Here is a 15,546-nt window from a genome sequence, read left to right on the forward strand (position 1 = left end):
CCTTTAATGGACAGGACAGCTGCAGAGAGACAAGGCAAGGCAAGTTTATTTGTACAGCACAATTCAACTACAAGGCGATTCAAAGTGCTTTACAGATACATTAAAACAGTAGAAAAATAAAAAGCACGATTTAAATTTTAAACAAAAAAGAAAGAAATAAGAACAATAGATAGAATCAGTAGTTAAAATGTGATTAAGATAGACAGGAAGCAGGGGGCAGAGAGAGGGGGAACGACACGCAGCAAAGGGCCGACCGACTCGGGACCCGAACCGGGGCCAGCCGCAGCGAGGACCGCAGCCTCTGCACATGGGGCGTCTGCTGTACCCACCACACCACCGACCACCCCCTCATGACACCATTTTAAAGGAGTAGTTCAGCATTTTGGAGAGCTTTGCTATTGTTTCATTCAAGAAAATTTGATGCAAAATCTGTTGCCTTTATGTTTATAAGCTTTGGCAACTCACATCATGGTGAAGTGCATCATGGGTCCATATTGTGTGACCACAAATAGAAAAATCAACAGTGTGCTACGGCTGCTTTTTTACACACTGCTCACACAATCTAACTACTTTTAGAATCTGTTTGAAAAAGAGAGAATTATAGGTGTTGTTCAAATAGTTACTCTGCTGCACAGTTTCACAACAAGCCATAAGTTTGTTAGCACTAATGCCAATTTAAGTGAATTCCAGCGCACACACAATGCAGTGATGATTTAAACTTTAACAGTCATCATTATAAAGATGTCTGGAACACACTCAATAATCGTGGGATGCTGGAAAACTTGATGTATGTCAGTCCTAAACTAAACAAGACTGCATTTCTCTTTTTAAAACATTGTGGAACCCTGAAAAATACATAATTTTTTTTTTAAATAATGTTGTGCAAATCCATACAAAGAATACTGGGTGAATATTTGTCCTAAAAACCAAATGTAATCAATGACACGTCCTTCCTCCCATGACTTAGACATACTATAGAAGTAGATCGGCATCAAAAAGCGAGGCTTTAACTTTGTGTACCAGCGACAATAAAATGCTGAAACACTACAGAACTTTACTCCTATCAGCCACAGTGGTTGAAAAAGTAACACAAAGATTTCTTTTTTATACATTTAACATCACTGATGCTTACTTGCTGTTACAAGCATACTTAAGTTTGCCTAGCTTAACACATACACTGGAAGCATGAGGAAAAGGTTGACTTTTTTTTCTTTAATCTGCCTCTTAGTCTTAGACTGTTTTATAATCTTCTAAACTGTCTTTTAATATGCTTGTGTACAGATGTTCTACTTTAAGGCCTGAAATCAGAAATATGAATTCATGCCGGTGCCTCCTCTTTAAACGGATGTTAGGGCTTTGGTGACCACGTGACTGCTCTCAGGGCTGGTTGGAATACCACTGCAGCTGGTGAGCTAAAGGCTAAACTGTTGGCACCAGTCCCAACATGGTCACAATACTGCCTTACAAAGACAAAAAGCAGTAACTACAGGCGGAGAGTTTGACATTTGAAGGCCTTTTAGTGCACTGTGTGGAGGTTGTAAAACTCTAAGCATCAGATGTTTAGACACTGAAGTATATAAGTAATAACATCTAAAAGCTGCAATTAACTAAATGCTCTTTTTTAAGCTCTTTTTTTAAAACATTTTTTGACTAAATTGATCAATTGATAGCATGTCTGCTTGGTCTCTCACAGGACGTTAAAAGGACATATTGACCTTTTTAGGATTTCCATTTACCTCAGCTTATTATATATGCGTAAGTAAAAAGGTCTTAAGAATTAAAAAGTCCTCACCGAAGGTAATAATTATCACCCATCGAGTACATTTCTCCCAAACTACTCGAAAGACCTCATTTTTAATTCATGAAAAGAATAAGCAGCTGCTTTGCGCTTTGCCAGTCAGCTGACCAATCAGTGCACAGTGGGCCTTTTAAGAAGGTGGAGGAAAAAAGATGTTTCAGGACATACAGTGTGCGATTTGATGGAAATAATGCTCTTTTTTTTTACATTACAGAATGTAAATATATTGTAGACCCTCAAAATAAAGTTGTGATCCTATACATGAGTATTCTTTGGCCTACGTAACATTTCTTCAAAACCACAACTAACTCTGTTGTATCAATATCAGGAAACCATGAGATAGATTTGCATCAATAAAACAAACATCAACAAGGAGCAAAAAAATAGTGTCATTTGTTGGTCGATTATAAGAATAAAGTGTGGTAAAGTGCAGTATGTATTGTTTCTGAAACAGCTTGAATGCCACAATAAGAAGTTTAATAACACTGCATGGTGTGGTACAGGTAATCAGCTACAATATTTATTAGCTGGCGAGCACACCTATGCTTATGTTTTAGCCCGAAGTGATCAGTGATGTTTGATTTTGACAAAACCATCCAAAGTCAAGTACAAAAGAAATCCTTCTCTGTGTTAACTGTCTTCTGCGCAGCTCTATCGTACAGGTAGCTGTAAAAGCTATTAGATTATGCGGGGCTTTTGTTGTGTGCACGACCATCGTGTGAAAGCATTCATGTGAATGTTTTCAGTTGGAAAATTTGCAGGGACACAATAATACGGTATCCAAATCAACTGTGCCTAATCTGTACGTGCCACCTATTTATTTAAATAGTCCAGCCCAACTATGATGACTTTCTTTTGACTAAATTCATAAATCTTTGTTATGGTGGTGTGACTGGGCCTTCTGAGGGGAGTACAGTCAGATTAACTGCTTTCCCTTCTTCCTGTCTTTATGTCAACCTAAGCACATTTCCTCTTGGCCAGAACTCCTTGCTTTCCATACAGATTAAATAGCTTTAATATCTTTCTTCTTATGGGCAAAAAATGTGAATAAGCGTATTTCCCAAAATATAAGAATATTGCTTTATTGCCCTAAAGGGAGACAGTGTGTGAGTGTTTTACAGAAAAAGCAGAGTGTTGTCGAACTTCTGGAGTATCACAATGTAAGAGGAAGTGATTCAGTCCAGACCTTTTCCTGTGGGACCCAAGGAACGCATTTACAGTGTGAACGGACAGAAAAAGAAAACCTTTTTTTAAAGACACAGATACATTTATTCAATTTGATGCCGAATATTTCTTTTTGTAAATGTTAATTTCATGTTTTTAAGTCCACAAAGATCGGTGCTTACTCTAAGTAAATCTGCATTTTTTATTTGTTTCTCTTCATTTCATCCTGCTGTAATTGTTTCATGCATTCCAGTCTAACTTGTTACATATTGTTTCATGTTACTATATTGTATGCAAGAGGTTACTTGATGAAGCTGTGCAACCGGGAAATGTAGCTGCCAAACAATGAGTAATCCCTTGGAAATTCTCACAGCTATTTCAGAGCAAAATGTGGAAAGTAAAGCTTAGATGACAAGTCCAAAGTTATGTGTCGTCCATTTTTAAGGAAGGACAAAGATGTTTCTATATATTTGTTTCACACAGAAATGTGCATATAGGCTGAAAAATGCCAGAGTAGTTTGGCCTTTAATGCTGGTTTAAGATTTAAAATATCTCTTTAGTGCTTCTTTAAATTGAAGAGCACAGTCTTTACTCGAAAGACTGAAGATCGAGGTCACTGTGAAGGTGCAGGACATAGAAACTCAATTGTTATCTGAAATGAGGAGAACAGATAGACGTCTCTCACATTTGCTGCCTCTGAAAGCTAATTTGTTTCAGTGAGACTGACGGAGGGTGCTGCAAGGGTGTGGAACTTCCTGGAATTGAAAATACTGAGTTGTATTTTCCAGATGGCTTTTCACATATTTGCCATCTAAGCTTTATTTAAGGTGCACAGCTTTCTGAAAGACAAATAAAAAAAAGATATTTTGTATTTTGTAAATCTAAAAAAAAAAACATAACATAACATAACATGTTAAATGTGAGCTTGGCTGTAGCTGCAGTTTTCTGAAGTCATGTCCTCTGTATTATTATTATTATTTTCTTTGTTCTTTTAAATGATCTTGGCCACCAATGGGTGGATAACATTTTTAGTTATTGTTTCTTTCCCTAGCTTTTTATTTTTGTTATTAATGTACAAATATAACTGCATATGTTTTCCCACCGTCTATTTCTAACAGTTCATGAAATAGCCCTAATTCTGTACTTGAATTGGCTAGCAAATCGAGTTAAAGATCTCGATAAATTGAGTTAAACTGGTTACTTTATGTGTTGCTTTAAAACAAGACTGCAGTAAACTCAGTGTATTCTCCTAAAAGCTGCTCAAGAAAACACACAATATATAATACACAAAGAATAAAGCTAAGGCGGCTAAGCAAAGAGATAGCATCTTCAGTTGGAGACTCATATGAAAGACACAGATAAGGAAACATTGTACTTTAGTTGCTTACATATTTTAAACAGAATGTTTACACTTTTACCTTTTAAGAGAAACAAACTGTTAGCATGTGGGTTAACTGTGCATATGATAACATATTTAGCTCGTGGTAACCTTCTGCTAATGTTTCTCAAACTTTGTCCAGGATTAGCCTCCCCTTTTTGCCAAACTATATTGAATCACAAATTTTAAGAATTAAACCTAACCTATAACCCCTCAACAGATATTATGTGGTAATGACGTGCTCTGTAGTCTCAGAACTAAAACTCTGAAACTAACTCGCTAGTTAGCTGGACACGTGCTAACATATGAAGCACCATTAATGATGAGTTGGGAGTTAAAAATGCATTTGGTAAACACACTAATAACCTCTACATTAATATTCCTCATTATAAAACCATCTTTAGTCCAAAATTTCTCTGTTTGGTGTGGAAAATGATTGTTCCTGTTGTGAAATTGCAAATTGCAGTAGCAAGTTAGCTAACAGTCAGTTAAAATTGGGTATTTAAAATCTTGATTCCAATATTTTTATATTACAAGTATTAAATATATATAAATTTGCACTTTTGATCCACTGCATTAACAAGTCTGTAAGTAAATAGGGTTAAACAACATGAAAATATTTCTAAACATTAATTTTACATTAAGAACTTTTATGTTTTGTAGTGTGTTGTGTGTTTGAGTTTAGGTGTTATTGGGCTCTATAGTGTGAACTGTCTCAGTAACCAAAAACAATGTTGGTATTCATAAGTCTTCTAGAATAAACTGGAAACATATGTAATAAAAGCACAATATTCATAGTGGGGTATTTGGAAGATGCACTATGATGATGAATACAACCATTTCAATACTTTTTAAATATGATAAACAGATTTTCTTCTTTATTATTATAACTGATATAATCCTTCATTTAAACTCTCAGTACATTGAGATATGGAGGCCTTGTGTGCAATGTAGCTGCGTAAGATAAAGGACATGATTTGACACCGTATAAAATAGTTGAAATAAGTTAGGATAATTAATATTAACAAATTATATGTAAACAAATTAATACACTGATAAGAAGAGCGGCTAGACATAAATTTAGATTAAATTAAAAACTTGAAATGGCCAAAATATAGAAAATAAATCAAGTTTCAAAAAATGAATTTACCAATTTCGTAAAATTTTATATATATATATCATTTTATAGCAGATCACTCGGTCTCTGAAAACATGCTCCGGATTTTTTCATTCTCCGTGGCCCCTTGGCTTTCTGCCCCGACAATGACCCAGGCTGGCCCCATCTACCTGAAATCCCACTTTTCTCTATTTTCCCACTTGAGCTCAAATTTCACTCACCGTGGGAAGTTGTAATTACAGCATTGGGTTACTGAAATGATCAAGATGGAGCTGCTCGCTCTGTGTGGCTCTCAGAAGTCTTTGCTCCGACCAGTGGATCCAGTGGCAAATGTCAGGAAATGACTGGGCTGAAACAGTTGTTGGAGTATTCATGAAAGATATTCTGGGAGTCAGGACCACAGACAAGCCATTGTCTGATCTGATATATAGGACTGAGATCAAAATATGAAGGAGGAAAAGCTATGTTTTTACCCTTTTTCAGGAGCAGTAATAGAATGTAAATGAGAGGAGGTATTCATTAAAATTCTTCTCTACCTTGAAAATAAATTCATGAAAGGACCAAATGTAAAACAGACAGCTGATCTCAGTGTAGATAAGGAGCATTGTAAATGAACACATGATATGTCAGAATGTTCCTATGAATGTTTTCTGTCAATAATCTTTGTTTATGAGATAAATACAGGACTCTGGGTCAAAATTGAGCTCCTCTTGATGGTGCAATAGTGACATCTAGTGTCAAAGTTCTTAAACTTATCCAAAGTTAGAAAGAGAACTATTACACAATGAGAATGATTTATTGTGACAAATACATAAATCTGTTGGTGATAGACAAAGATAAAAATGCAGGCACTGCGAGGGTCATTGCTCTGCTGCAAATTCAGACAAAGAACAAGGAAGTCTACCGGCCCAGGCTCTGATGGAGGATACATGGCCCCATAAATGTCCATTCATTCTGGTGCAAATAGAGTCAGCGGATAAAAAGGCTGGAAAATAAGAATCTGATTTACAGTAGACTGCTGTAACGATGTGAAAAACAAACAAGTGAGACGAGCAAAGCAGCCAATGACAAAGGCTGAGATCCAGTAGGGACGTACGCATCTGACAGCTCTGACGTTTGGTCCATTCTTATCACAGTCACCAGTAAATAACACCAGAAGACCTCTGCAATCAGTCCCTGTGTGTTTTATTTGATCTTCTGTGCTGAGGCATTAAGTCTTCGCAGATAACAGGTCCAAAGTGCTCAGCTGATTTTGTAGTATCTGTTAGATAGTATCTGTTAACAGAAAAAGAACAAATCAAAATGTTGTTTTCTAGCCCCCAAAATGTAAATAAAACTGTGTCTAAACAGGAGTAGCCCATGTGACAATCAGAGAGTATTTCGTGGAGCTTTGAAAGTCGAAGTTTCTCACAATTAATTTGTAAAATTAAGTTACATGAAGAGAAAGATTGAGCTTCACGAAGCAAGTCAGATCAAAGGGATCCAAAACCAGAAAAAAACCGAGTAAAAGTAAACTTGTTGATCACCATTTATGGTTATTTCCAAATGATTACATGTATAATAAAAGCTTGGATAGAAATAAATTCTTCATTCCTGTTTGTATGTAAAGATCTACTTAAAGTACATACTGACATTGGACTTTGGTTCTTGTCTGTAAATTTAGCTAAAATGCATTTCTGACTGTCATAATCAAGTAAATTTAAAGAATACAAACCTACAAATTTGGCCCTCTGGAAATGTTTGTATTATAACGTTTTTTTTGCAACCTTATTTTTCTATCTTTCTGTGTGTATTCATGTGTGTTGGGAGGTTTGTTTGTGAATGAATGGAATATAAATGGCAGATTGTTGCTCTTTGTTATAAAGACAGATGCAATTTAATCCTTTTTTTCTTAATTTTCTGACATATTGTGGACTAAATAGCATTTTTACACATTATATCTGCCCCTGTCCTTGTAGAGTTGTCAGTGAAATATAACTCTATCACACCAGGAACCTTACAGATGATGACATTTTTAATGTAATTATAATTAATCTGATCAATCTGGTTTGAGTTTGATTTGAGGGGAGAAATGACTGCTTCCATTCTCAGTAGCTTCAGGTGTGTTTGTTCCGGCCTGCAGTTTCCCAGGTAATAAATTAAAGATGTTAATTTATGACAGTGCAACAGAGGCGTTTAAATTGAGACTCAGAGGACCAACGTTTTTCTCCAGGAAGGCAGAACACAACACAGGATCAGCCCTTGCAGGTGAGATATATCTGTTTTGTTTTTTTTAAATCTACACATCTAAATGAACTATTCCACACATTTGAACTAGTTTATGTATTTTTCAGGATTTCCCTACCTAAAGATGACAGTCTCCTACTCTCTCGAAGTAGCCAATGCGAGGTTTTTTGGCTTCTCCAGGCTCCTGTTTAGGTGGAAGGGAAGCATCTACCGGCTGGTGTATAAAGAGTTCCTGGTGTTTTGTGGAATTTATCTGTTTTTTAGCCTGTTTTATAGGTTTCTCCTCACACCAAAGCAGCAGGATCTGTTTGAGCGTGTCGCCCTTTACTGTGATCAGTTCACCAACGCCAACTTCATCCCTGTCCTGTTTGTTCTTGGTAAGACTGAACGAGCAGACTCTTTCTTTCTCAGTTTTAAACATGAATCAGTATCATTTTAGGTTTTTGTCATGGTAGGTTTCTATGTGAGCCTGGCCTTTAACCGCTGGTGGGGTCAGTACACCAGCTTCCCGCTGCCTGACAACCTGATGATGGTGGTGTCTGGAAACGTCCACGGGGCAGACGAGAGGGGTCGACTGCTGCGGCGAACCCTCATGAGATACGCCAACCTGTCCTCAGTCCTTATCCTGCGATCCATCAGCACAAGAGTTTTCAAGCGTTTCCCAACTTTGGAGCACATTGTGGAGGCTGGTAAGAAAAACGTCAAAAGATCAACCAGATTTACTGAAATTGGGTCAAGTCACCTTTTCATTCAGGAAAAATTACATATTTTCTTTCAAAGGAAATTATATAATGTGCAGCATGCAACACCTGTTGTCTGTGAACCTGAAAGTGGATAAATTTAGACACAAAATGATCCTCACCTACTAAATCATTTGTTATTTCAAATGTTTGTCGTCTATACTCAGCCAACCGCTGTTAATTCAAATAGAAATACACTCTGATACTCTACTGCACCAAGGTTGACATGGTGGGGAGAAACTTCCGTCACCTGTGACTGAAACACTTTTACATTAGTAACTAGTTACACTAGTTACAGATTTATGGTTATGTAGTTTTATTGTTGTGGTTGAGAAGCTAATTTTGAACCATTTTGTCAACTCAATCAATCAAATCTGTTTTTTTCCTCATGGGAAAATATGTCTTGAACAGAAGTGCCACTCTGCTCCAAAACAGAATATTGTGTAACAATCAGCACTTCAGGGGACATAAGACACAAATTAAATGAATACTGTATCTGTAACCCCCCCCCCCCCCCAAAAAAAAAAACAACAAAACATGAAGAATTAAACACAAAGAAGACGAAACAGTTTTAATGGGAATACAGAACAAAAAATGTCATGTTAAAATGTTAAAAAAAATGTCATTTCTAAAGAGAAATAGATATAAAATGTTCGGAATATCACATTTTAGAACGGCAGCGAAAACAAGGTAAAACCGTAAATTATTATTATGAATTGTTGCTGGTCAGTTTTCTAGCAATGGTCATTTCAGGTCTGCTTTTGTAGACTAATTGAGTTGTTATGAATCATAATATCTGGACAGCATGTCGTTATGAAGATAACAAATAAGAATTTTGTTATCTTTGAGCTAAAGAAGTAAAATGAGTCTGGATTAAAAATGTTAATCTCTGAACTGTAATTCAACTAAATAATTTAGATACTGCAAGTCCAGGTCACTGAAAGTTGCACTTTATTTAAATGTCTACAGTACTTAATGTCATTTTTTAAAACTCTTTACTGGAAAAGATTTGTTGTTTTCTATCTATGTTCTGGAGATAATTATGACCTGGATGAGTGAGTCTGCACTGATAATTTCAGATGTGCTTCATATGAGCGTAAACAGAGCGAATCACAGCCTGTTTTCCAAGTCAGACATTTGAACAGATCAAGGAGTTCATATCCTGAGCGGATGAACTTCTCTCTGGAGCCTACAAACAATCAGTGGGCCCACCAAAACTTTACATTTTTATTAATATCCCTGATTAAGTAAATGGAGGCTTGAGTTCTGGGATTTCTTACTAAATTCAATTATTCTTTCTTCAGATTCTAGGAAGTAGGTGGGCTGCAACTTTTTGAACATTTACAGCACACTGGCTTTAGATTTGGTCACATATATTACATCAGAAATAACTGAAATAATGTGGTTGTTCTTAAGGCAAGAAGACTCAGATCTATCTTAGCATGTTTTCTTGATAATAAGAATAGCTGCAACATGTTTATTCCAGTCATAGATCAACTCATGGGTTGCTTCTCTGAACAGAACACTGATTAAAATGGTTCAGTTGACCTGTGATTTATGGAGTTTGTGTATGATGTTTGCTCAGGATTTATGACGACACACGAGCTGAAAAAGTTTGAGTCGCTGCACTCTGATTTCAACAAGTACTGGATGCCTCTGACGTGGTTCTCAAACCTGGCGTCCAGAGCAAGAGAGGAGGGCCGAGTGAGGGACGACATCGCTCTGAGGCTGCTGATGGATGTGAGCGGTTTGTTATGGTCTGCAAAGAAACACAGCATTTTATGTTGCTCACGCATAAAATACGACAATGATATGTGCATAAACTGTTCTACTGTGTCTGCAGGAGCTCAATAACTACAGAACCAAGTGCAGTCTGCTGTTCCACTATGACTGGATAAGCATCCCTCTGGTCTACACTCAGGTACAATTAACTATGACACTGTACAAATAGACAAGTACAATTCTTCACTAAATATGTGGAACTTTATGTGACAAGCTTATAAGGTTCACAACTAAAAGCTGGAGCAAGAGCTGAAACATCAGCAAATCAGTTCAGTCAGTAAATGTGTTAATGTTGCTTTCTGGTTTGAAATAAGATGATTCAATCAGATATCTAAACAAGCTGTTTGATTGTATCACAGTTTTCCAATTATCTTCTAACAGTATCTTAAAGGAAATAGGAACATTTATTTCAAATAGCTTGAATAATAGTACTTACTTACTTTTCAAACCGTACTTTCCAAATCAAAGTAATGAAGTGCTTCAGATGGATAACACAGGTTGAAAACATTTAGGAATCAGCTTTGGAGGATGAAATTAATTCCAAAATAAACTAAAGTAACGAAAATTTACCAAAAATGTATATATGAACAAATAACAGGAGAAAGAAATCTTCAAAAAGTATGTTTTTCTCACTATACTGTCTTTCTTATAAATGAAATCAATGTACCCAACTGACTGTAAGATTTTCTATTTGCTTGTTTTGCATAGGTGGTAACTATTGCAGTTTACTCGTTTTTTGCTTTCTGTGTAATCGGTCGACAATTCCTGAACCCTGAGAAAGGATACAGTGGTCACAAACTGGACATGTACGTCCCTATTTTCACCCTGCTGCAGTTCTTCTTCTACACCGGCTGGCTCAAGGTAAACTGACACGTCTGTGCCGCCTTACACTACTGCTATGGTACATTTGAAAGTCTGCACAGTAAAGAAATGTAACAGCCTTAGATTAGATTAGAGGATCACTACCAACCTGACAACTGTGTTGTTACTGCTCCTTAAATGAGAGACTTTTTTTTTTTTATCAAACTTCACATGATGTTTCTAATGATTGACAAGAGAAGCACTTTGTGTCTCATGATCCCACACATTCATCTTCTGACCATTTGGAGGACCTTGACTATTTGTTTTAGATAAAATCAGGTAACATTGGTCCGCCTCAACCTGTTCTTTCAGTAAAATATTGCTAAAGTACGAATGCATCAGAATTAATATTATCTCAGTTTTTGCCAAAATGAGCACTTTTCAAAGTACGTTTTGTAATTTTACAACCGGAGGGATTCTTCCACCACTGCTTGTCCAACCAGAGTTACTGTTATGTCTCCACTCTGCAGGTGGGAGAGCTGATCATAAACCCGTTTGGTGAAGATGATGATGACTTTGAAACCAACCAGCTTATTGACCGAAACATTCAGGTTTTCACCTCAACTTTATAACAGTGACTGCTGAGTTCTTCTCAAATTGATTGATTGATTGATCTTTATTTATTTGTTTATTTCGTCTTTTATTATTATTATTATTAGTTACTTGTACTATTTTTTACTAGAATTTTTATTATTATCATTGTTGTTTTATTGTTGTTAAAGCTGCAGTCTGCAAGATTTGTTGTTGTCATACGTAAAGTCCTACTTTTTGGCATTTTAAGAGTTTACATGATCTATCAGAACGCTTGAAGTTGAAAACGGTGACCTCCGTAGTCGCAAAATGCAAGAAATGCTTATTTTTTAACCGAAAAATAAAAAGTTATTCAACTTCCTGTCCCGCCCAATCAAAACACACGAGAACTCGTGCACGTCTACGTGCACGCCAGATGCGCGTACACGACTCCTCATTCATCAACTCACCTGTCATTTGCGATCATGGAAGACACAGTAAGTAGACTAGCCCGTAATGAAGTTCAATAGTCCAGATAAATAAGCGTGGGGACGAGCCTACCTTGTATCGCGCGTGCACAATCGGTGATTGACAGGCAGCAGAGCCCAGCTCGTAAACCTGATTGGTTACCTTTTACCGGTCCGGTCTGCAATTTTGTAAACAAACCTGCTGGCTTTGGAGGGACCTAGTGGGACATATAGGGGACCTAGAGAACTCATTTTTTTTTTGTATTGGGGTATTTAATGTACTACTTTCAGAATCCCCGGACAGTTCCAGGCATTATGCTTGAAAAAGAGTTGCAGACTGCAGCTTTAATACAATATTTGTCAATATTTAAAAAAATGTTGAGCTACTTGACTAATTTGAATTTCCCCCATTGGGGGATGAATAAAGTATTTTTCTATTCTATTCTATTCAAAGCTTTGCTCTTCTTCACCCAGTGTGAAAACCTACAGTGAGTTCTTTAACTCTGTTCCTGTCTTCGGCAGGTGTCAATGCTGGCTGTGGATGATATGTACCAGAACTTGGCTCCCATTGTGAAGGACAAACACTGGTCGCAGAGCCACTTCTCCATCCCTTACACTCTGTCAACAGCAGCAGAGACTCTCAGACCGGCTTTCATGGGCTCCACCTTTGACATGAGGTAAAAGGCTTTTTGATGAAGTTACTGATAAAAACAATTTTACTCATCACACAACTGATAATTCAAGGAAATGTATTAATCCGTAATGCAATTATTGATCAGCCGCTATAGTAACAAACAGCCTCCTACACCTCAGTGCATGAGTAATAACAATGATTTGATAATATGGGAGATAGTAAAACAGAAACAAATATATAATATAACATATATATATATATATTCTGCATCAAATTCTTTTGACACGTTAAAAACATTTTAGCCTCATTTTCAATATGGATACACAGATCTATCGGCAGATATTCCTTTTGTTGCCTTCGTTCAGCCTATTGGCAAAAAGGATAACATACCGATGGCAGTAGCCGGTATTTATCTGATGTTGCATTGACTTTGACCCGAGGCTGACGGACCAGTCTGCAGCTGCAGATTCAGAAAATATCCAGCAGGGGGCAGGCTAATTCCATAGCAGGCTATTTATTGGTCACAACAACATTTTGTTTGGCCAGTCAAGTATTAAAGTGATACTCCGAAGTAGATTCAACCTGGGGTCATTTGAACCGTGATATCCAGCCAAGTAGCCCACCCGCAGTTTTTTCGATATTGGCTGAACATCAGCTGAGTTACAGAGTTATCCGAATAGCTTCGTACAAGGGTTAATGGATCCTGGTCCGTATCTCCAAAATTACCACACTAAAATCACATGCCATGACACCAAACTTCTACAGGAGTACAAATATGGTCTGTACTCACCAAACGATGCATTTGGAAGTTTGAAAATAGTCCAGGAGTTTATTATTATCAACACAAGCCTGATAGCTTCTCTGCAGCTAAAGCTGCGTCGACATCACTTCAGAGAGCTGGAAGCTTCAAAATAAGATGAAGGTTGATCTACTACTGTAGACAACAAAGTATATGCTATATTCTACATGTTTTTTTTAATGAATTTTTATGTTTTAGAGTTGTGAAGTTATTTTATCAATGGATAAACTGAGCAGCCTTGCTTTGTTGTCTACAGTAGTAGATCAACCTTCATCTTATTTTGAAGCTTCCAGCTCTCTGAAGTGACGTCGACGCAGCTTTAGCTGCAGAGAAGCTATCAGGCTTGTGTTGATAATAATTAACTCCTGGACTATTTTCAAACTTCCAAATGCATCGTTTGGTGAGTACAGACCATATTTGTACTCCTGTAGAAGTTTGGTGTCATGGCATGTGATTTTAGTGTGGTAATTTTGGAGATACGGACCAGGATCCATTAACCCTTGTAAGAAGCTATTCGGTATAACTCAGTAACTCAGCTGATGTTCAGCCAATATCGAAAAAACTGCGGGTGGGCTACTTGGCTGGATATCACGGTTCAAATGACCCCAGGTTGAATCTACTCCGGAGTATCACTTTAACAAGCAATTCAGGAGGTAATGGTTTAACAGACTAAAAGAGCTTTTCACACAAAGATTTTTTTTACTGAAGTATGAAAGTATATGTGCTCATTCAAAGATACTGTGAAGAAAGTCTGTAATACTTACTATTTCATGTTTTTTTATATATATAAAGCACATTTTATTATTTCACCGATAACAAAGGGAGAAAAAATAGGCAAAAACCATCCGTATCGACGATTGTATATAAGCCAAATTAATTAATTAATTATTACATGGTAATAAAGACACAAAAGTGACCTTGTTTTTGCTTTAATTATCCCATTTTTACAGAATGAGCGCTGAAGATCTTGAGATCCAGCAGCCGGCAGATGCACCTGTGAACAGACAGTATTTACCAGTCCAGAGCTCTCTGGTTAATGGGTTCGACAGCTTCCTGCACAGGGGTAAAGGCATCCTGCGCAGCGGTAGTCTCCCTTATCTGATGGACGTCCTGTCACATCCAAATGAGGAAGACGAGGCTGATGAAGGTGAAACAGATGCCACCAGTCACTAAGAACAAGACCGGGTGCTTGTTACAGTTGCAGTGAAGCAAAAAGACTGAAAAACAATGATTCTCAACGGCATGTTTTGACTACCTACATGTGTAACATTAACCACATATATGAAATAAAACATTTCATATATATATATATATATATATATATATATATATATATATATATATGTTTTATGTTTCATATATATATAAAAATATAGACATTAACATTTCCTTTTCTCTCTGTACCATTACGTGCAGTGACAGTTATCACTGATTACTTTGTTACTGAAGGAATCTTATAAACCTGTAGACATTTTATTCCCTGAACAGTCAGTTATTAAAGAAAATCGTGTGATATGTCAGATGCATTGATAATAAGGATTTTGATGGTGATCTTTGTGTTCATTACTTGACAAATAAAAAGGCTGCAATTGTAATAAACACAGCTTCAAAAGAAATGAGCTGAATGTAAATTTGTAATAAATATTATATAATGATAGAAGAAGTTCTGCATCTTACGTGTTTGTTCTGGATCACTTTAAAGGGAAGATAGATGAAGAAGAAACTACACCTTGAGATATTTTTAGGACTCGCATAAGACAGAGAATTTTATCTCACATCTACACTATTTTGTCTTCCACTTGTTTTAACCTGTTGTTTGTATATTATTTTCCACCATGGGTATACACCACGCCCATGGTGGAAAATACTGTGTTTATAAGAAGGTGGTACATTGGAGTAATGAGGGAAGAGCCCCTGACTCAGTAACCAGGGGTTACTGGGAACAATGAACAACTCAGTTCATTTTGGTTTCAACTATCAACCTGTTTAGGTTGGGTACCGCATCTGTTGTGGTTGCAAATAGAAAATACTCTAAACTGCCTTTGAGCTAATTCAAAGGCAACAGTTGGT

General features: G+C 36.8%; 2 protein-coding genes across 3 annotated transcripts in view; both read left to right on the forward strand.

The window, feature by feature from the left end:
- The window catches only part of rps8a (ribosomal protein S8a), an 85,044-nt gene that overhangs the window by 53,949 nt on the left and 15,549 nt on the right, over nucleotides 1-15,546 (forward strand). The gene's annotated exons all lie outside the window — the stretch shown is intronic.
- best4 (bestrophin 4) lies at nucleotides 7,778-14,782 on the forward strand. Of its 2 annotated transcripts, XM_075482843.1 has the most exons (8): nucleotides 7,778-8,060; nucleotides 8,139-8,372; nucleotides 10,009-10,163; nucleotides 10,267-10,344; nucleotides 10,914-11,066; nucleotides 11,537-11,617; nucleotides 12,566-12,720; nucleotides 14,427-14,782. In XM_075482843.1, exons 1-8 carry the CDS (start codon nucleotides 7,778-7,780, stop codon nucleotides 14,647-14,649), a joined length of 1,362 nt encoding a protein of 453 aa, XP_075338958.1. In that variant the 3' UTR covers nucleotides 14,650-14,782. The 2 variants fall into 2 exon arrangements, with proteins under 2 accessions (XP_075338958.1, XP_075338959.1); XM_075482844.1 differs by lacking the exon at nucleotides 11,537-11,617.

Source organism: Odontesthes bonariensis, chromosome 14, assembly GCF_027942865.1.
Source record: "Odontesthes bonariensis isolate fOdoBon6 chromosome 14, fOdoBon6.hap1, whole genome shotgun sequence".
NCBI classification, from domain to species: Eukaryota; Metazoa; Chordata; class Actinopteri; order Atheriniformes; family Atherinopsidae; genus Odontesthes; species Odontesthes bonariensis.